Source organism: Barbus barbus, assembly GCF_936440315.1.
Source record: "Barbus barbus genome assembly, chromosome: 5".
NCBI lineage: Eukaryota > Metazoa > Chordata > Actinopteri > Cypriniformes > Cyprinidae > Barbus > Barbus barbus.
The window spans coordinates 13109008-13131380 of NC_136733.1; the positions used below are offsets into that span (position 1 = coordinate 13109008).

At 35.1% G+C, this 22373-nt stretch overlaps 1 protein-coding gene across 1 annotated transcript in view; it reads right to left on the reverse strand.

Annotated features, from left to right (window-relative positions):
* The window catches only part of mast4 (microtubule associated serine/threonine kinase family member 4), a 122337-nt gene extending 102270 nt beyond the window's left edge, over positions 1-20067 (reverse strand). Inside the window, exon 1 of the mRNA XM_079417320.1 lies at positions 19697-20067. Within this exon, the coding sequence (XP_079273446.1) occupies positions 19697-19957 (261 nt within the window). The 5' untranslated portion in view covers positions 19958-20067. The remainder of the gene's footprint in view (positions 1-19696) is intronic.
* Positions 20068-22373: the final 2306 nt, after the last annotated feature.

Sequence of the window (22373 nt, forward strand, 5' to 3'; positions counted from 1 at the left end):
CGGTGGTGCTGAATTGGTTGATATCGATGACTCGAGAATCGATCATACACTCTATGTAGGGGCTGCTTCACTGCGTTATGTGAGAAAGTGGTGTTCTTAATATTAAATAAAGACACGGAACTCTTTGCTGTTAGAATGCAACAAACTTGTGTTTAAGTTTTACTTTCGCCCCTTTCGTCAGGGAAGAAAACCAAGAAAAATACATTCCCAGAGCACCTCCCAGTGGTCACTACTTAAAATACAAGTGGAAAAAATCTACATGGGACACTGCTTAATAATTTGACAGCTTTTAACAAAAGAAAAAAAGCAAAACATAGGCTTACAGAAAAAAACATTCTGGTGAGAGTGCTTTCCAACAAGAAGCACTTCAGAAATAGTTTAAATTGCATTTATCAGGACTCATGGGATCTAATAAAAATAATCAAAATTTCAAACTAAATCCAACCCTGGATATTTTATATAATTTTGAAATGAGTGCGAGACCCGGCAACCTCACGCCAAACGTATCATGCATATCACTAACTGGCTATGTCTTCACTGGCCTTTTTAAGGGTCAATTAAATTATCAAAATATATTTTCCACAGTGTCTTAATATACTCTACAACCAGCCGCATCACTTCATTGGTATAAATCACTAATTTCTGTTATTGGACGACCTACACAAAAGCACAACATGCAAAACATATAAAAAAAGAGAAGCAGAGAGTGTTACACGGGTGTCTTTATAAAGCCACTGGTGCTCATTTGATGTGGTTAGGTTAAAAAAAAATATATATAATCTAATTATGTAGACGAAATACTTCCAAGGCACTCACGTGGTAAGATAAAAAGCCTTTAATGTACTTGGCTTAAATCATTACAAAAATGGTTAAAAGTACATCTACGCGTTTCGGCAAAAAACAGCCTTCAAGACACTAGAAAAGTAAAATACAAAAAAGACAAGACAAGAAAAAGAAAATTGACAATTTTACTACACATACACTAAATGGTTCCGTGGACGGTGCCATCTTTGATTTAGCAAAACCATTCGCTGTATCGTATAGTTTGACCAAACTCCACACCACAATCATTCCATTTAAATGGACTCCTAAGCCTATAATGGTTTGCAAGCTGATATACATTTGGCTAATATAATATAAAAAAAAATAAAATAAAAAAAAAACCATTTGTCTAATGGCAATTTAATTATTTGCATAAAAACACTTCAGTTAGCCTAATTGAGCACTGGGTGTATTAAAACTTCAGAATTATATTCTTATAGACTGAGATGTGATGAACTGTGAACTGTAAACAACAATAAGGTATAACTAAGAGTGGGCCGGACCAACCTTATGAAAATATAACTTACAGAAAGTATACTTAACTAAGAACGTTTCAGGAAACACATTCACAATAAGGTACAAGAATGACGTAGCATTAAGAAGCTTTCAGGAAACGCAACCCTGGACAGTTACTGGAAAAATGTATTATAACCACTTGCTAAACAAAATATGAAGTTAATGCATATTATACTACGGGGCCGTTGAATGCTTGAATCTGATTGGCTGACGAACGTTCTGAGGGGTGCAATTATTTTCAGGGAAACGCACGGCGAACGTAGTTCCAGGGAGCTTTCTTGACCGCATTACAGTTCCATATCACTTCGCATCGTTGTCAGCGCTGCCCTGACGATTTTATCAGTTAGCCTAGTGTAGCAACTTAAAGGCTACACATGACATTTCTCACTAGCGAGGTAATAACAGCGCTGCATCTTAAAGCTAGGGATGCAACGATTATAGATTTTGCTGGTACGATTATTGTCTGATGAATAATCACGGTTTTACGATTATGACGATTATTAGGCATTTATTCATTTCCCAACATTAATAATGTATAAAATCACATGAACACTCTTTAGATGTTAAAGTGTTATTTATTGCTGGCTTTTGAAACAGAAATAACACAGTAACCAACAATACAGCACAAAATAATAATAAACAAACAACAAAAAGTCCATCTCTTCCATTAGAATTAAAAAAGGTGACCGCTGCTCTGTAAACATCCATGACAGTATTTCTCTTTTGAAAATAATGAACGAAAGAACAATAGGTAGGTCCCATTTGTTAACATTAGTTAAAGCAGGTTAACATTAACTAAAAATGTGCAATAGCTAATTGTTGCAGTAGTTAATATTCTTTGTTAATGTTGATTAATAAAAAATACAACTATGTTAGTTAATGTTAGCTCCATTGAATTATATTAAGACAACTTTTGATTTTATAATGTATTATTAAAAGTTGAAATTAAGATAGCATTATTAATAAATGCAGTCATTGTTTTTTTCATGTTAACTAATGGAACTTGTGTTACTGAACAATAATAACGAATCAGTCGTTGATATATAGATTGATATCGTTGATATACTCTATTATAGATCAGTGGATGGGCCATGGTTTAGCTTAGAAAAATGTTTGAAAATAAATAGCTCATTAAGTCTTTAAGTAAGAATTATTTGATGCTATTGTGAAGACTAAAGCGAATATAAATATCTAAATGACTGTGCGTGTGAAACATTATTTACAGTTTTAGGAAAGTAGCGCAGCTGATTTGTTTACTGGGTTACCGGGGTAACGGCAGTGGCAGCGCCCTCTAGTGGCGAATGTGCGTCATTCAGCGCGTCTTCACTTTAACTCGCTCCGCTTTTCTTCTCATCTGTGCTCATTTAAATTAAACCGTTGCCTTTTCAAAGTTCTAAAGTAATCATATGAGGCTGCATCGCAATTTTTCCATAAATAAACAGAATAAATTAATACGTTTGTTATAGGCTACTGTATAAGTTAGGCTGTTTTGTATTTTTTTTTTTTTGTATTCGCACTTGTGCTGCTAAATACATTTTCCAGTTCGCACACATCTATTTTTAGTCGCAAATGCGAGTGAAATGCTCGCACTGTGGAGCCCTGCACACTACTATCGACAGGCATTTCTTTGGTGGAAATAAAGCTTTGCTGTTTAGTCCCTCTGTCACCAATGTAATTAGTGTAGTAGCCTCAGTGTCTCTGATAAGCAGCGCGTCATTTGAAGCTGGTGCACCACTTGTGTGACTTTGTTTTCATTTTGCACAAGCTGCAACAGTTCAGCTCCGTGCAACAGAAACACTCGGTTTTGCGAAACCTTTACGATTAATTAACCGTGACGTTTTAAAGCGCGGTTAATCGCGGAACCGGTTAATCGCTGCATCCCTACTTAAAGCAGACTTACAGTTTAGAGACGGTGCTTCAGAACACTGTTGAGGGACACACAGAGGTAGCCTAATTCATACAAGCTCTCTCTCTCTCTCTCTCTCTCTCTGTTTCTCTTTCTCTGTGTCTCTGTCTCTCTCGCTCTCTTTCTAATAACTTCATTATTAACTGCATTAGTCTGCTATCAACGGCTCAAGCCTCCATTGCCAGCTTTAAAATGACGTTTTGGAACTAGCAAAAGAGTCGTTGTATGAGATGCGGAAGAAATAATCCTACTCACAATAGCGATTTAAGTAGAAAAACCGGACGAATCCCTTGAAATATATAATCTGATCGATGTCTTGAGGTGTGGCAACCGTAGTATAAGCGGAATAATTGACTCCGGACCGTTGAATTATTAGAAAAATAATGCACACCCGAGGTGTAACGGCCACTCCGCTTCGCGTCGTGGCCGCATCACCACCTCGGGTGTGCATTATTTTTCTAATAATTCAACGGCCCGTCATCAATTATTCCTTACTTAAACTACTTTTAGTCAGGTAAAACTATAAAACAGGCTGAACGGTTTCATTTCCATGCAACTACACTCACAAAAATACATGAATTTTACACATCAGTACAATTAACGTTTATGTTAATTTTATGAGATCATACCAGTTTCATTTGACAATCTGTCAACACGTTCTCACTCCCAACTCGTCACATATTTAAGCTTGGTCAGGGCCACTTGGCGTCGCTTTTTGACGCTCAAGGTACCCCTTTAGTGTCATTTTTCGACTTGCAGGGTCCTCCGTTGCTTTAAATAGGAAACCCTTAGCATCAATATGCCCATGCGATACTGGGAATTTTATCGTCATAATTAAATTATATATTGGGTAATTACATTGCCATTATTGCATATATGTTGGGGTGGGATTTTTCAATGTAAACAGCCACAACAGTTTTATTTCTATTACATTATTGACATTTATGAGCACCTAAATATTCAATTTTTCAATAAAACAAAAGATATAACAGGCAGACACAACTACTGTCATAATTTATTGAAAAAGTATTAAAATTCCATGTCTTCCAAGGCAAAACGATTGGTTTGTGAGAGGAATGGACGCGATCGCCATCCCCGTCTGCCGTAAAGCTCTTCCTGTGCTGCAGTCTCTGTGCTCAAAATCAAAAAATGCCGCCAGAAAAATCCTTACATCAGCCTTAGTTGTGAAATGCTATTGGCTCTTGTGTGTCTTGTGACCGATTGCATCATGCTATGGGATGGGAGTATATGCTTTTGAATGATTTCAGCGATTTAAAACCTTATGTTTTACACTCTTCTACGTATAAAGACATCGTATGGCTTCAGAAGACTTGGAATGCAACAACTTGTTTGTAATGCTTTTATACTGCTTGTTTATGGTCAGGTTTTGCAATAAATACTGTGACTGCACTTATATTTGCCTGTTACATGTTTTAAGTTGTTCAGAGGTGGGTAGGTGCTCCAGTGAAAGTACATTTCTATACAATTATTTATATTTTTTTTACAAATGCATGCTAACCATTAAACTAAGACAAACAATGGAGGACCCTGCAAGTTGAAACTAAAGATTTGTGTTTTAGCTTATTTTAAGTAAACGGAGCAAACGCAAAAAATCTTTTTTTGTTTTTTGCATTTGCAGCAGTTTCTTTTAGTTGGGTTAAGAAAAAAATGCATGGCTGCATGGCCTGTGCTGTGAGAATAGTTGAAATGAATTCCTGAATTAGACAACTCGTAACACACAGGGAAAATAATGATATAACAGAAGCCAAGTTGTTTTGTTGCATGTTTTTCTCATTTCGAAGCAGTTGAGCATAGCATCAGGAAAGCATAAACAAGAGAACCAGACAGTGGAAGCAGTCACTTCTCTGTCGGAGTCCATCAGTGTGGAAAATAAATGCAGAATGACCTTAGCATTGTGCTGAGAAAAACACACAAGTGCCTATAGCAGTCAAAAGAATACTGATATCCTGAATACATGATAAAGTGATGTATCTGATGGTAATACCATCAGTACCGATTAGCATATTTACAAGTTTGGGGTCAGTAAGAGCTTTTTCGAAAATAAATGAATACCTTTATTCAGAAAGGACAAATTATTGATCAAATTTGATCAGAAGTGATAGTAAAGACATGAATAACTTCAGATATCTTTGTCTTTTAGACATGTACCATAGTAATATTAAATCTTATCTTAGGATATCTTAGGTATATTGGCATACCATATAAATATCATGGTATATACTGTAATAGTATATAATGCATAGTACCATGGTATTACGATGTGATGTCATCGTTGAATCATGGCAGTGCCACATTACTGTTTTGTTGAGCCTGGTGTCATGAAAATGCATACAAGTAGTACGCCAAATAAAAACGAAAACTCGTGGTATTGATACGCAAAAATGGACTTTGGCGTTCATATGATACAAACGTGTTTGGCGTGCAAATAATACGCAGTTTTCGCGTGCATATGACAAAATTTGTTGGCGTGCATATGATATGCATCTACCCCACAACGACTGAGAAAGTAAGAAAAGTGAGAAAAGGACAGCATGCTGTGAAAAAACGGCTTTTAAAATGCTCCTGGAAAGACAATTTACCATCCCTGCTGTTTCTGAACCCAGAGAAGAGGAGGTAGTTGTCATGTGAAGAGTTCTAGAGAAAGATGTCCATTTCTCTGTTATCAGAAGGGCTTGCTGTCCCACGCATAACTGCAATCAGTTTTCTGATGGAAATGTATTGCTAAATGAATGACCTGTGCATACGCCACGCTGTGTGAGCAGATTAGTAACAAGATGACACATCTCCAAGTGCCCGTCATTAATTCAATCAGTAATGCTGGACAGGGATGTTGCCTGGAAACTAATGAGTATCATATTAGAGGAGATACTTAAATCTGTTTGATCATCTGAAGAATCTGGTTCTTGGGCAACTCTCTGATAGCCAAAAACAAAGCACTCATCTTTAAAAATAAAGCTAATAAATAAATAAAACACTTTCCCTGGTTCACAATTTGTTTTTCCTCATTCAGTTTCTCTCCCTCAGGCAGGGTCAAAGTGAAGCTGTACTCCATTACATAATCATATAAAATAACTTTTTATATCAGAGGTACATTTCACAAGCCATTTAAAAACACTCCGCAACAGTAGGAATAATTAATGTCAATTTCACCACTAATTGAAATCATGAATGCCTGCAGCCTGGCAAAGCATCAGTTCTCTTTAGAATATACAGTATTTAACAGTTATGTACAACTCATCCTTATGAATCATAAAACACCATTACCGATAACAGTTGGAAAGATGCTTCGTTGAACTGAAAAGGCTCAGTCCACAACAGTGTAAACACATCGTTAGACAGCATCTCAATTTGTGCATTTATACTATGCACTTTGCTGCCATTACTCTGAGTAAGTGACAAAACTGTACACGATTATTAGCACATAGTACCACATCATAAAATGTCTGATAGAACAGATTGTTGTAAATGTAAAGTAGGTACAAACAAACAAATAAATCTGGAAAAAAAAAAATGGGAAAAGTATCTTCAAGGCATATTTCAGCCCAATCTAGTCTTGCATCCTACATAACTGTTACTCAGTGTTGTGCCAACAAACATAATTGGATGGAGGTGAACCTTTCCTGAATACAAGAATTTAGGGGAGAGTTACTTCCTTAAGTGTGCTTGAAACAAAGCAAGAGCTCATTGGAAGCTTAACCCAGGCTCATAATTTTAGCAATTACGCTGAGAATTTGACAACAGGAAGGAGAATGGGGGTTAAACATTAGGATAATCCCTTATGTTTCTCCCTTTTTTATTAGTGGCTTATCTCTACATTTGCCACTGACAGTCTCTTGATCTTTCATGGTCAGTCAGCAAACAAATTCAGTCCTTGAGTACAAAATATGACTTGTTGGGTCAAGGTTTTAAGCCACCCTGGTGTTACCTTTTCATTTTGTACATCTGTGAGCATTTTATTTGTTTGATTTCACCAGAACTTACTGCACTCATAAAACACATGGGCAAAATTAAAACAACAGGAGATGTAATGCAAGTAATGTCATACTGGTGGCATAGTGGTGGTGTATGGAGGCAAATATGGGCTTCAGTTGCTCTGTTTTTGAGCTTTTGAACGGCCTCTGCCTAAATACACACACCAGATCTAGGTCATTTACCCTTCCTACCAACTTACAAACAGCAGTGTTTGTTTACATGTTGATGTCATCTGGTCATCTTTGTGCATTAGATTACTTCACTTTTGCATTACGGCCATGAAAACGGATCCTGGACTCCAATCTCTCCCAACCGGTGCTGCTAAAGTCATTGGAAACACATTTTCCATTACTACAAGTTGTCTGAGCATCTGATCAGTGGTGTCTCATATGTCACTGTCAGAACTGAATCAACATAAAGATCCATATCATATGCAAAAGGTCAGCCTCACACGATAGGAGAAGCTGCGCTGTGGCTCATGTGCCCAAAATAGCAAAGACTAATATTTTAAACACTAGACAAGTAAACCATGTAACCACCAGCCACAACAGCACTGAAACATGGGGAACTGGCAAGGTCTTATTTGGTTATGATTTACTCAAAAGGTGTACCACACAATGGTCTTTTTATCCCTAATGCGGTCATGAAATAAAGAATCAAACTGTTCTTGATATTTACACATAATAATTGTAATTGCAAAAAGTAAGTAAAAGTAATTGCACACTGAGTCCGAAATTTTCTTGTGTATTTCCGTTTTTTCATATTCCTATCCAAATGCATGCTAAGGATGCGTTTTTTTAGAGCGAGAGAGAGAGAGAGAGAGAGAGAGAGAGAGGTCGTCTATAAGTTGCATTTTATTATTTCATTCAGAAATAGGCCTAATGCCGACGCTAAATGTTTACAAACATTATAATAAACACTGTAAACATAGCTAGGCTATTTTAGTTCCCATCACTCCACAACAAATTATTTCAATTAACAGCATTTAGAAAAGAACAAGAATTAAAAATATAAGAAGCTAGCTATAAACTACAAGCCAAAACTAATTAATTTCGGCTAAAACGAAACTGAAACCAACGTTGGGTCTCATTCGACACAAAATCAAATGTTTCCGTATTCGCGATGTATTTGAATGCCAAAATATTATTTATGTACAGGTGCATCTCAAATTAGAATGTCATGAAAAAGTTCATTTTTTCTTGTAAGTTATTTCAAAAAGTGAAACTTTCATATATTTTAGATTCATAGCATGTAAAGTAAAACATTTCAAAAGTTTTTGTTTTAATTTTGATGATTAGCAGCTCATGAAAGTCAAAAATCAGTATCTCAAAATATTAGAATATTTATATTTGAGTTTCAATTAATGACCATCTCTACAGTATAAATTCCGGGTATCTCTTGTTCGTTGAAACCACAATAATGGAGAAGACTGCTGACTTGGCAATGGTCCAGAAGACGAACATTGACGCCCTCCACAAAGAGGGTAAGTCACAGAGGGTCATTACTGAAAGGAGTGGCTGTTTACAGAGTGCTGTATCAAAGCATATTAAATGCTAAGTTGACTGGAAGGAAGAATTTGGGTAGGAAAAGGTGCACAAGCAACAGGGATGACTGCAAGCTTGAGAATACTGTCAAGCAAAGCTGATTCAAACACTTGTGAGAGCTTCACAAGGACTGGACTGAAGCTGCACTGTAAAAAAAAAAAAAAAAAAAGAAAAAAAAAAAATTTGTTGAGCCAACTTAAAATTAAGGCAACAAACTTCAGCATATTGTTGACTTCCCAACTTGTTGTTTTAAGTTTATACAAAAATAAGTTGAGAGAACTCCAGCAAGCAATCAGCTTTTTGCTGATTTTTAAGTTGGCTCAACCTTTTTTTTTTTTTTTTTTTTTCAAATCGGTCGACCTCTAGACCCAGAAGTCTCTATTTTGTAAATATGGGCCTTGGAAGAAGTTAAATGAGTTTCTTTTGCTTTGGCTACAGTAGGTAATTCTAGTGGTGACAACAACCATGCATGTCACTTCTGCAGGCTGCGTCATACTCTGTGAGATAAAGTGTCACTTTTTTCATAGCTTTTGCCGGCTCTGAGACACTTGCATGTTATTTTGCCTGCTCTTTTTCTAGCAAAAATTCACTCATCACTAAATGAAAACTTAAAGTGAAGACCTGATTATTTCAGGAGCCTCGTCACAAGTTCTTTGTTTTTGAATGTTGGTGCTACTTCTGCTATATTTTCACAATTAAAACAATAATTTGGTATTCCTCCTGTACCACTGTCCTCTTTATAGCTAAGACATTATTTACCTGACAGCTCTCTCCCAAGTGGTTTCACTGCTGCCAGCATTAAGTCTGAGTATGATTCAGTGGGCTATATAACACTTTTAATTGTCAGGAAATTACTTGTCTTTAAAACTTTTGGTTCAATATACTTGATCAAAAATAGCCTTAAACCTATAAAAAAAAAATAAAAAAAAACTAACTCAGGAGTGCGTGTACTAATTTTTGCAACAACATTTTAATCACTTTGATAAAAATCTTATTTTGCTGAATAATTTTGATGTTCTTCTTTGGTAATTGGTCAAGCAGGCTTGTTGGAACATTATATATCCAAAGAACCCTAACATGTCATACAAGTAAAGAGTAATTGCTGAATTTGTTAAGTTTTAGAGAGGGGTTTACTCATTTATGCTGTGCACTGTAAATAACAGCAAAAGTATTCCATTTGTGCTCTATTCCAAGTTTCCAAAATCATATCATGATGTTATGTATTTGGTTTCTCAGAACTCAAACTATATACATACAATGCAATTTTAATGCTGATAAGAATCAGTTTTCAAGCTTTCATCCAGATTTTTAAGGGGAACATAAAAAATAATCTGAATAATATATATATATATATATATATATATATATATATATATATATATATATATATATATATATATATATATATATATATATATATATATATATATATATATATATATATATATATATATATATATATATATATACCGTATCCCTCATGCAACACTATTAAAAGACAAAAATATACTTTTTTTCCTCTTCTTTTTTTTATTTGATGGCCATGGCCACTATGGAAAAAGGCTGCATGAAAATTATTCACAAATTATTTTATTTTTTTTAAACCGGTTCGAAATAACATGAGCAAATAAAATAAATAATTATCATTGTTGGATTATTTAATAGCAAAAAGTGCCATAAGTAAAGTTAAAATTTAACATGAAATTCATTCAATACTAGCGGTTAACGAATGACATTTCTCTCAAAATATTTACACTCTCAATGATGAAAAACTCCAGTGCAGCAGCTAACGTCATCTCTGTACATCTGCCTGACCTTAACATTTCCCCTGCTCCATTTCCAACTAAATCATGTTTCTCTGAACGTTAAACAGCTCACATTACTGTGCTGTGCTGCTGGGGTCAGCCTCACCAGAACGTCCCAGTGTCACAGAAGTTCCCACTACCCTAAAAGAGGCATGTCCCCCCCCCCCCCCCTCCTCACACTGCACTGCTCCTTTCCCCTGAAGGTTTACTGGTGTCAACAGCCCTGCAAAATCTCAGTAGCAAAGCCATGTTTCCTGTGTTGACAAAATCTCCCTCTGGAAATAAACAGATGTGCGTTTTTTAGAAGCATGATTGAGTACACGTACTTGCACATTTCTTACATGTGGAGGAAAAGAAAATTGCTCTTCATCTTCATTTGGACATGTTCATTCATGAAGGAACTCCCAAAATGCCAGAAAAGTATGCCAGAAGACAGTGCGTCTGCTTGCAGACATCAAACCACACCATGCAGAGTCACTGATACAATATAACTTTATAAGAACATTCTGGGTTCGGTTCAGTCAAGCTCAACCTACAGCATTTGTGGCATAATGATGATTTCTATAACATGTCCACTTCTTAAACAGAAACAAAAAAAATCTAGGTTACAGTGAGAAACTTACAAACCAATCCATAAATGCTAAAATACTGAAACAAGTTTACAACTTTGTTGCCATGAAAGCCCAAGCATATAACTAGCATATATTACTAAAAAATACAATAAAAAAAAAAAAAAAAAAAAAAAAAAAAAAATACTATGGAGAATTTAAATTCAATTGCTTTAATAAAATGCCATGCGTTTTTATTATTATTATTATTATTATTATTTATTCTGCTTTTAAAACCTCAAAAAAATTGGTCCTATTCACTTCCCCTGTTTGTTTGTTTACTTATTTTAAGAAGGGGCAGGTTTAAATTATTTTGTGGCAAATCAACAATAATTCACAAATACTGTTTACTGTATAAACTTAACTTGCGCTGAACCTAGAATATTCCTTTAAAAAGGCACAAAAATAAGAAATTGCTTCAAAATAAAATGCTGTTTGTGAAAACAGAAACTCGCCAAATAAATAGAAAAAGATTGTTTGAAAAGCAGTCATTTCATATAACATTTAAGATGGACAGTATGTGAACTGGAACATAGTGTGAATGTAATGTACTCGGAGTACAATGTGGTAAAACTAGATCACACTTGCAGTGTAGACAGCTTTGTGGTTATAATGGGGATACATAGGATCAAGTTTAGTCAAGCTTGTATATGCTCTGTGTGCAGTATATCGGTCTAAAAATCAAGATAAGATTACTGCATCCCAAATCATAGGATACTCCAAAAATAGTAAGCCATAGACGTCTGGATGACATACGTTTTTAGAGGATATTTGAAATATGCATCCTTCCACAAAAAAAAAAAAAAAAAAAAAACACCTTTACATAACTCACAAAACTGTATTGGACAAGGACTAACACCAAATAAATAAATGAATAAATAAAAAGGCCTTTCAGTTTAACGCCTTAAATACACTGCAATTTTTTTTTTTTTTTGGGTTGGGGGAAATGTGTTAAAACGATTAAAGCTTTCAACATACCTCGCCTCAGCCCAGCACAAACCTGTAGCCCAAGTCAGCTTAGATAGCAAATGTGAGAATGATTTTAATGATTTTACAACGCAAGTCCAAAAACAAGAAGTTAATATTTTTACATTCACAAAGCCACACCAGAACTGTTGTGCTCTTCCAAGCAACACAGTTTTTTTAATTACTGAATGAGTCCACATTTTTGAACGAATCAAGTGTGCCAATGATTTAGTGACCCATTTCAGTCACTTGCTTCTTGAAAATATTGGTTGAATGAATGACTCACTCCATAAGACAGTGACTTGCCAACAACTACTGGTGGTTTCAGTTTCATATTTACAATATCAATTCATAAAAAAACAACAACAACTATAATAATAATAATAATAATACATATAATAGTAATAATGTTATTATTATTCATTTCATTATTCATTTTTAAAATCATTAATGCCCAATTAAAATGCATGAATCTGATTGCATGTATTTTTATTATACAATTCTAATTGCAGTGTAAATGCAATTTACACATTGACTGGTGTTTGATTTCACCGATTCGGCATTGGTCTGTATCTGTCTGTGCAGTGTGAATTTACCTTAAATATAGGCTGCATAACTGCCATTTCAGATGCTGCTTTTGAAGACAAATTTATGGGCACATTGTAGCCTTAAATGTTTATGTGGAAAAAATGCAGTAACACTTTATTTTAAGAATTTTCACTATTAACTAGCTGCTTATTAGCATGTATATAAGTACTAGCATACTGGCTATTTGTTAGTACTTATAATCTTACTCAATACCTAAACTTAACAACTACCTACCTTACTAATTATTAATAAATAGCAAATTAGGAGTTTATCGAGGGACAAATCTGAATTAATAGTGAATGCTAAAGTGTTACCAAAAATTCTATACTGAATCAAAATATTTATTTCTAAAGCTACTTTTTGTAATGTATATTCCATGCTTTTCTCATTTAACACAATAATGACATTATTAAAGTGTGATTAACTTGCGATGAATTTGATTAATAAATCACATTAATTAGATAAAAAAATGCTTGACCGCAATAAAAAAAAAGGTAAAACAATGTTTTAAAATGCTAAATATAATTAATCGACAACAAATATATTTTAATTAACCCGACCTTTATGAATATGGAGGTTTTTAAAGTTTCTGCTGGTTTCTTTCTAAAGTTCCACTGCTCATTTACAGTGTAGATAGTGCTTAAAGAGTGTTAAGCAACCAGTAGACACTTCCCTAAAAAAAAAAAAAAAAAAAAAAAAAAAGATGTATTTGCCAAGCCTTTCACTTTCCCTAGATCCTCAGGCTTAGCGTGCGTCTTTGATAATGGAGTATAGTAAACAGAATCCATCTCAAACAGCCATCAGCTCACAAGATTGAATACAGATACAATTTATGAAGAACAGACACCATAGTTTACATTAGATGCATTACAAAATGGTTTGTCGTCATCTCACCCAAGTTTCCACACAGGTGTTAACAGTAAGCCATAACTTTATAATAGCAACAACCAAACCACACTGTCAGCTATACTGCTATTATATGATCTGCAGCTTCAAAATAAACACCATTTCAGGATTCTAATCATGCTTTCTTCTTATAAGGTTATATTCTACCTATACTACAACAAAAATGTGATGAGTCAATAACATTAATACACAATATCAAAAGCTATATAGTTTGAAAACAAAAAGTTCCTCTATTCTTACCCTACACCCATCAGATGATGTCCACACTGGTGCTGTGAAATTCCTTGTCAATGCCATTAAAAGGTTTCCCCAAAAGCCAATGCTATATCAGTCTCATCAACAGTGGACCAAGCGAAACCAATAAATCAACAGCAAACAGACAGGCATGCTGGGGATGAGATGACATCACCCAGAATGGACACAGGAGAAACCCTAAATAGATTAACAGCAAATCCTCTTAAAAAGCAAGCCATTCATACATCCTCTTTCCAGGTCCGAGAAACCCTGTTAAAATAAATGGATGGTTATTTATAACTACGGAAATTGAGTTTCACTTGTTGAGTCCTGCTGAGAGAGCTCCACAACAGATCATTCGGATTTAGAAAAGAAAAAAAAGAAAAAAAAAAGCACATAACAGTGCTCATCACTTTGAGAACAATGCACCCTTATGAGGTCAAGAACGATTCACTGTCAAAAATATGACCAGAAATTATTAAAAAGGTATGAAACTGAGACTGAGAGATTATGACAATAATCAGGGAAACATTAATACAATTGTAATAATGTAATATCATCTTGAGGATTAAGTCTTTCCTGCACAAATGCATTAAAGAACAGCCAGAGTATATATAATTCACTGCCATTCAAAAGTGTGGGATCAGTAAGATTCTTAAATGTCTCTAATTGTCAAGAACAATGTTCATCTGTATTTATCTGATCAAAAATACAAAACATCCTATTTTAATATTGTGAAATATTATTGCAATTTATAATATTGGTTTCCCATTTTAATATACTTTAAAATATAATTTTAATGAATTTTTTAATCGGCCATTACTTCAGTGCCACATGATCCTTCAGAAATCATTCTATCAGTGTTGAAACAGTTGTGCTGCTTAATATTTTTTGGAACCTATGATACTTTGATAAATAAAAAATAAAAAATAACAGCATTTATTCAGAATAGAAATCTTTTCTAACAATATAAGTTTTACTATCACTTTAACCATTCAACACATTTTAGCTGAACAAAAGTATTAATTTCTTAAAAAAAAAAAAAATAGCTGACCCAAAACTTTTGAATAGTAGTGTATATTGTAACACAATTACTATTTTTAATAAACACTGTTATTTTTAACTTTTTATTTATCACAAAGAATCCTGAAAAAAGTATCACAGGTCCCAAAAAATATTAAGCAGCACAACTGTTTTCAACATTGATTATAAATCAGCATATTAGAATGATTTGTGAAGGATCATGTGACACTGAAGACACTGAAATTCATCTTTGCTTCACAGGAAAAAATTATATTTTAAAGTATATTAAAATAGAAAACTGTTTAAAATAAAAAAAACTTAATTTCACAAAATTAGAGGGGTTTTTTTTCAGTATTTTTGATCAAATAGATGTAGCCTTGTTGAGCATAAGAAACTCCTTTAAAAAAATAAATAAATCTTACCAATCCCAAACTTTTGAATGGTAACATTTCATTTTATTTTAAATGAAACATATGGATGTTAACAGGCGGTCAGAAGTTACGCTTTGGGCAACCCAAGTTCAAATCACAGACTGTGGTCCTGTTGTGTGATCCAGACCACCCTTTCCCACTTCACTTTAGGACACTCTATGAGCTAACAAAGACAAAACGCCTGTCTGAACAAAGCCTGGGTGATGCACTCTCTCTCACTTGCTGCTCTTTCATCATAAGTTCATTATTTAAAGGTTACTGCACAATTAACGGCATTGAAGGGAATTGGTTGAGTCAATGTTGCTGTGTCAGGTTGGCTGACATGCCCAAACAAATAGAACAGAACCTGCCTCAGTAGAATCAACATACAAAAAACTGCATATTAAGACTGGAAAGGAGAAAGTTTTTACCATTCAAAGCCACCTGACTAAAACCAAAAACCTAATTGCTATACCACAACCACAGTCCCAGAAAGCTGGCTGTCCTCATATAGTCTCTAGTCTAAAGCAACAACTGTAAGCAGCAAAGACACGTTCAGGACAGTGGTGCAGTGTTGCGGTCTTTGCATTGACATCTTTTGATTTTCTGGGGTAGTATTCATGAGGGAAGGGTGAAAAGAGAAAGAGGTTATTTAAGAGAACTAAAACAGGGTTGATGAATGAAAGCGGTCAAGTTTGGGATGAAATACTGTAAGTGCACAAGAAATCACTAAGGCGGCAAAAGAAAATTGAGGATTCAAACATTTTGGTGTGTTCTACATAATATCAAATGCTCAGATTTTGAACACAGTTTGTTTGCTTTTGTTTTTTGTAAATAACTGGAGCATGCAATATTCTTCTTTGTTACGAATGTTGGTGACAGTACCACGGTTTGTACACATTCTGAAGGATTACAATATTAACACATTTAAAGGGGTCATCGGATGCAAAACTCACTTGAACATAAATGTGTGTTGGTAGTGTGTGTACACAATCACCCTATAATGATAAAAATCCATCCAGTGGTATTTTTGTTATCTTTCTATCTTTCTATACCTTTTACAAATCAGGCCATTCTCAGCTTCTTGTCGGTGTGACGTCACACCGACCAAGGCCGCTCCCACGATAGTTGATTGACACGGCAGTCTTACCTTAGAGCCACCCTAAATGTGCCGAGTGAGCTGTAAACAGTCCGACCGCCATTGTGTTGACCCCGGTGCAGGAGTAGACAAGAATGCCTCCCAAGCGATTGAGGTGTTCTTGTTGTATGTAATAATGAACATAGAAGTCGTCAATTACTCGAAAAGGATTAACATTACTTTCATTTTTCAATCCAACCCGCTCCCTAAGGTTGCAAAACTCTGGACTTTTGGTAGTACCTTGGATAGCAAAGTCCACTAAAGGAGGTAGAGCTTTTTCACATTTGGCTCCCAAACTCTGGAATAGCCTTCCTGATAACGTTCGGGGTTCAGACACACTCTCTCTGTTTAAATCTAGATTAAAGAAACATCTCTTTAGACAAGTATTCACATAATGTCTAATCTTATAATCTTGTACTGCACTTATATCTGATCAAATGTACATTATTATTATTAATTAGCTACGCTAATTATGTCTCTATTTGTTTCTCTATTTCTGCCACGGGATTAACATCCCGTGGTAACTAGGAATTACAGAAGCTTCAGTCTGGATCCAACCCTTAAATGATCTGAGATGACCGAACACCTGAGAAAGATGATGCCAACCCCTCAGAGGACTTCGGAGGATGCCAACGCTCAGACAACATTCAGAATTACCAAATTTTGCCATAAGTCAAAGATATTAAAGTTCTGCAATATATAAATATATTGTGGAAACTTAAATTCCTGTAGAGCTGCTTTACAAATAAACTTGAATTGAATTAAATTGAATTTTTGAAGGAAATGCACCCGGCAATCTACATAAATGTATCTATGCTCGCGTGAATCATTCATGATCCAGCTTCACCTACAGCAGAAGTATAGGTTTTTTTTTTTTATGCATCTTTGCAAATCACCTTTCTTAATAATGTGCTAGCTAGCAACTGTCGTGGCTAAATGTGGCTAAAGTAAAAATTACGGCTTGTCAGCCCACAGAAGAGAGCGGCGGGGTGAAAAGAGCTCATTAGCATTTAAAGGCAAATGCAACAGAACGGCTCACTCTTAAAAGAGCTGATTTTGACAGGATAAAAAGGGTGTTTTTTTACACTACAATTGAGAAATTGTAACCAAAGTATGTTATAAACTTCTCATTAAGACCCTAAAGAATCATATCAACTTGTGGCATCCGATGACCCCTTTAAAATATTATTAAGATATTTCAAAGAAGTCCATAATGTCAATGTCCTTTTTGTCCATAATGTCAAGTCCTGACTTAAAGTCTTTCCATTCATCATTTTGACATTATAACAAAGTACAGTGATAATGCCTTAGTGTATATTGATTTTTATTTTTTCCACTAAATATGGTCAATAATCCAGACACTTAAATGTCATAAGTGCTGTTAGCTACAATATCACAAGTACAAGTAGATCAGGCCCTTTGATTGTTCACATGAAGGGTGTATAAATATCCCTTCATGTAAACAAACAGCAGCGGGGGAAGGTAAGCGGCACTGTTTCTCAGAAGTCTGTCTTCTGCATTGTAATACAATTGTGACAAAAGAGTAGATTATCTCTATGAGATTCAGATGACTTGTTTCCACTCGCTCGACCTGACTGCAAGTAAACAGGTGATGACATGGCTATGAGAGCGACAAGCATCTCAGGTATCTGATTGGTGTGGCAAAGCCATCTAATCCTCAGGCAAGCCAATTAGACATCACTCCCAGTGAAAAGAGTCTGACATTAGCTATGCTGGACAAACCAGTCAGGAAGAGTTTGACAATGACTAACCTACTTTTCAAGTTAGACTAGGCGAGCAAAGGTCACAGAATCCCTTCTTAGTTTTAAGAACCTACTGTATGAAACAAGCAAAAGGAGCTTTTGTTTTTACCCCATGTGCAAACCAAACCCAACATATACAGCTAAATGAAACTGAAACCAGATGAAAATGCATGTGAGAAAGTTCAAAGTACAAATGCAGAGTACCTGTAAACGAACACCTGCAAAAGACAACTGAATTAATTACAGCTGAATGACAGAAACGCACTGTCTGCAATCACTGAGATACAATAAAACTGAGATACACTGAGTATATTGCATATATGCCTCTAGACAAATAACTTAGCGGAAATTTTAAATTTAGGGTGAGACTAACAAGGAATTATCTGTGAAAGGTGATTGAAGAACATGAATAAAAAAAAAAAAAAAAGATGATTTGGTGATGTCAAGCAGCAAGGACGGTATTTTTAGATGTAGAGCAAGTTATTACATTATGATGAAAGATTATGAAGACACATGCTCCAGTGAATCATTCACAATAAGACCAGGTACATGTATTCATAAAGTAAACTGGGTTGAGTTCATGTTGACTTTAACATAATGCACAATTTAGGAGGGGTTCTCAAAAAAAAAAAAACCTGCCAATTGTATGCTTTTGTATCAAGATTAGGCTCTTCTAAATATTATATTAAGTGTAATTGTGCTAATATAATAAACATGTCTCCCAATTTTATCTAATAAAAGGGCCAATCCATTTCCATAATGTTATTAAATATTTTGATAAAACAAACAATTAAGCTAAATATTAACTTGTAAATAAATATTTGACAATGAATAATTACGTATTTGGATAAAGGGATTTAATAATTAATAAATTCTTAACTGTATATAAAAAATAATACAAGTCATTAAATTTCTGTTTGTATTGAATATTGCAATACAATGTGCAACTGTGTTTATTTATTTATTCACTTATTTATTTATCAGACATGCATGAATAAAGCAATTATCTTTGTTAATAGTTAAACATGTGGAAGAAAAAAAAAGTGAAACATGGAGGAAACATGTAAAAGACGAGACCCATCATAATTCATTACGCCAATACGACAGCCTTACAATCGCAATTTAGTTCGCATATTATGGCGATATTACAACGAACACGTGACTGTCGGTATTGTCTGAAAAGGCTAATTATTCATACAGATATGTTCCGATTTTATCATATCTTTCATGCATTAATTCGTTCACTCATAAACTAAGGTTAGAGCTAAATTTAGCTCAATGGTTGCTACTGAATATCAATATATCCCCCTCCAGTATCTCCCAAACATTCTCCAAAACTAACAAAACCAGTCAACAACAACATGCAGAGCGTTTTCGCTCAAACAAACACTCCTGCAGAACAGCTTTCATTATACAAACACACACAAACTTAATGTCATGAGTGTTTGGTGCTATAATAATTCATGAACTTTACCATTTCGTCCTCGTCTCCTTCATTTTCTCCCTCTTCGTGGTGATCCCCATTTCCCGCTTTTATCTCGTCGCTGCATTCATCAGAATCATTCCCCTTCACTTTTTCGTCAAGACCTACACAATCTGAGGAGTGACATTTAAATTCCTCAAAGTGTAACAGGGATTCATTCGTCTCGTCTCGCGTCTCGCCCTCTGACAGCGTGTCGGAGCCTGATGAATCTTCTCCGCCGTCTACAAATGTTCCCGACTGCTCACTCTCCATTGCCCTAAAACATCACGTTTGTTCTCTTAAACTAATGACATGCTGAAAGACACCTTATCTGAGCTCCTGCTAAGCGCCCGAGAGAACTCCCTTTACTGTCCTGCAGTCATTTTAACTAACATCAATCTTCAAAACATGACAAACATCCATCGTAAGTGAAGTTAGTAGCGCGTCCTGCTTAACGCATTGCTGCAGTGTCTTTAACTAAAGTCTGCGTTCATTGGCCAAACAAACTCCGCCCATCAGCCAATGAGAAAAGAGCGCGCTGGTCAAGGCCTTTTAAATCAATAGCGCACTACTGATCCTTGCGCCCACAGAAAAATGTTTGTCCAAAGAAGAACACTGACGGGTGTAAAGTTGCCATTTACAGCAGGGATAAAAAAGGGACTCCTTTTATGGAAACAAGAGACACGAGTTGTTTTTTATCATTTTACAGTAAGCCAGTGATTTGGCTTTTGTTCAGGCTACGTCCATGTTATGTGTCCGATTAGAACGGGCTGCATGTGCACTGAAGACAGGGATAGTCACAGTGGATTCCTGCATTTATAAAATTCCCCATAAAAGTATTTAAAGACGTTGGACACGCCTTAAAATTCACGAATGACTAAAACAAGTATTTATTTTAATGAAAGATTTCAAGCACACTTTTCTAGAAAAACATTTAATGCAAGACATTGTTATCTTTCAAATAGTAATCTACAAATACTAATAAAAAAGTTAGTTGACATGTAGTTGCAAAGTAGTTGAACTGAATTTCTAAAGGGGACCATCAAAATAAAGTGTAACCCAATAATCTCTAAAAAGTAGGCTAATATTGCATTTAGTTCATACTAAGAGTTCAATTATATTTAGCCTACATATATACTGACATATCGGTCAAGACTTACTGATATAAAAATGTAATATATATAATATATAATATAATATTTATATAATACTAATTATATAATAATATAATACTTATATAATATTTAAACTTTATTTGGAGTAGCCTACTTACGCACAATGCACATTGCATTTCTTTATATTAAGCCTAAAATATAGTGCCCTCCAAAAGTATTGGAACAGAAAGGCCAATTCCTTTATTTTTGCTGTAGACTGTAAACATTTGGGTTTGACATCAAAACATGAATATGAGATGAGAGATTAACATTTCAGCTTCTATTTACAGGTATTTTAATCTGGATCTGATACACAACTTAGAAGATAGCACTTTTTGTTTGAACCCACCCATTATTCATGTTACCAAAAGTATTGGAACAGATAGAATTAATATAGATTAAAGTGAAAAAGACTTAATATTTAGTTGCAAATCCTTTGCTTTCAATAAGTGCATCAAGCCTGTGACCCATTGACATCACCAAACTTTAGCATTCTTCTTTTGTGATGCTTTTCCAGGCTTTCACCGCAGCCTCTTTCAGCTTTGTGGGTTACTCCCTTTAGTCTCCTCTTTAGCAGGTAAAATGCATACTCTACAGGGTTTAAGTGTGGAGATTGACTTGGCCAGTCTAAAACCTTCCACTTCTTGCCCCTGATGAACTCCTTTGTTGTTTTGGCACTATGTTTAGGGTAATTATCTTGCTGCATGATGAAGGATCTCCCAATCAGTTTGGTTGCATCTTTCTGTAAATTGTCAGACAAAATATTTCTGTAGACTTCTGAGTTCATTTTGCTGCTGCCATCATGTGTTACATCATTAATGAAGATTAATGAGCCTGTCCCAGAAGAAGTGATGAAAGCCCAAGCCATTACATTACCTGTGTAATGTGTACTATAATGTACACCTGTGTACACTGTGTTTCAGGTGAGGTTGTATGTTTGGGATCATGAGCAGATCCTTTCTTTCTACAAACTTTAGCCTTTCCATCACTTTGGTCCATAAAATCAGTCCATAAAACCTTGTCCCATAATTTTTGAGGCTTATCTCCTATTCTTCTTGCTAATGAGTGGTTTGCATCTTCTGGTGTAGCCTCTGTACTTTTGTTCATGAAGTCTTCTGCGAACAGTAGATTGTGATGCCTTCACTCCTGCCCTCTGGAGGTTGTTGCTGATGTCACTAACAGTTGTTTTAGGGTCTTTCTTTACAGCTGTCACAATGTTTCTGTCATCAACTGCAGATGTTTTCCTTGATCTACCCGTTTGAGGTGTGTTACTTAGTACACCAGTGGTTTCTTTCTTCCTCAGGAGATTCCAAATGGTTGTACTTGCTATTGCCAGTGTTTGTGCAATGGTTTGATTGATTTTTCATCTTCTCTCAGCTTCACAATTGCTCGTTTTTCACCCATAGACACCTCTCTGGTTTTCATGTTGGTTACATGTCTAACTAACTGCAAATGCAGTCTGCATGGATCTGAAACTGAGCGCAGACATTCAGTGCTATTTATTGTTTGAATAATCACTTAATAGGACACACCAG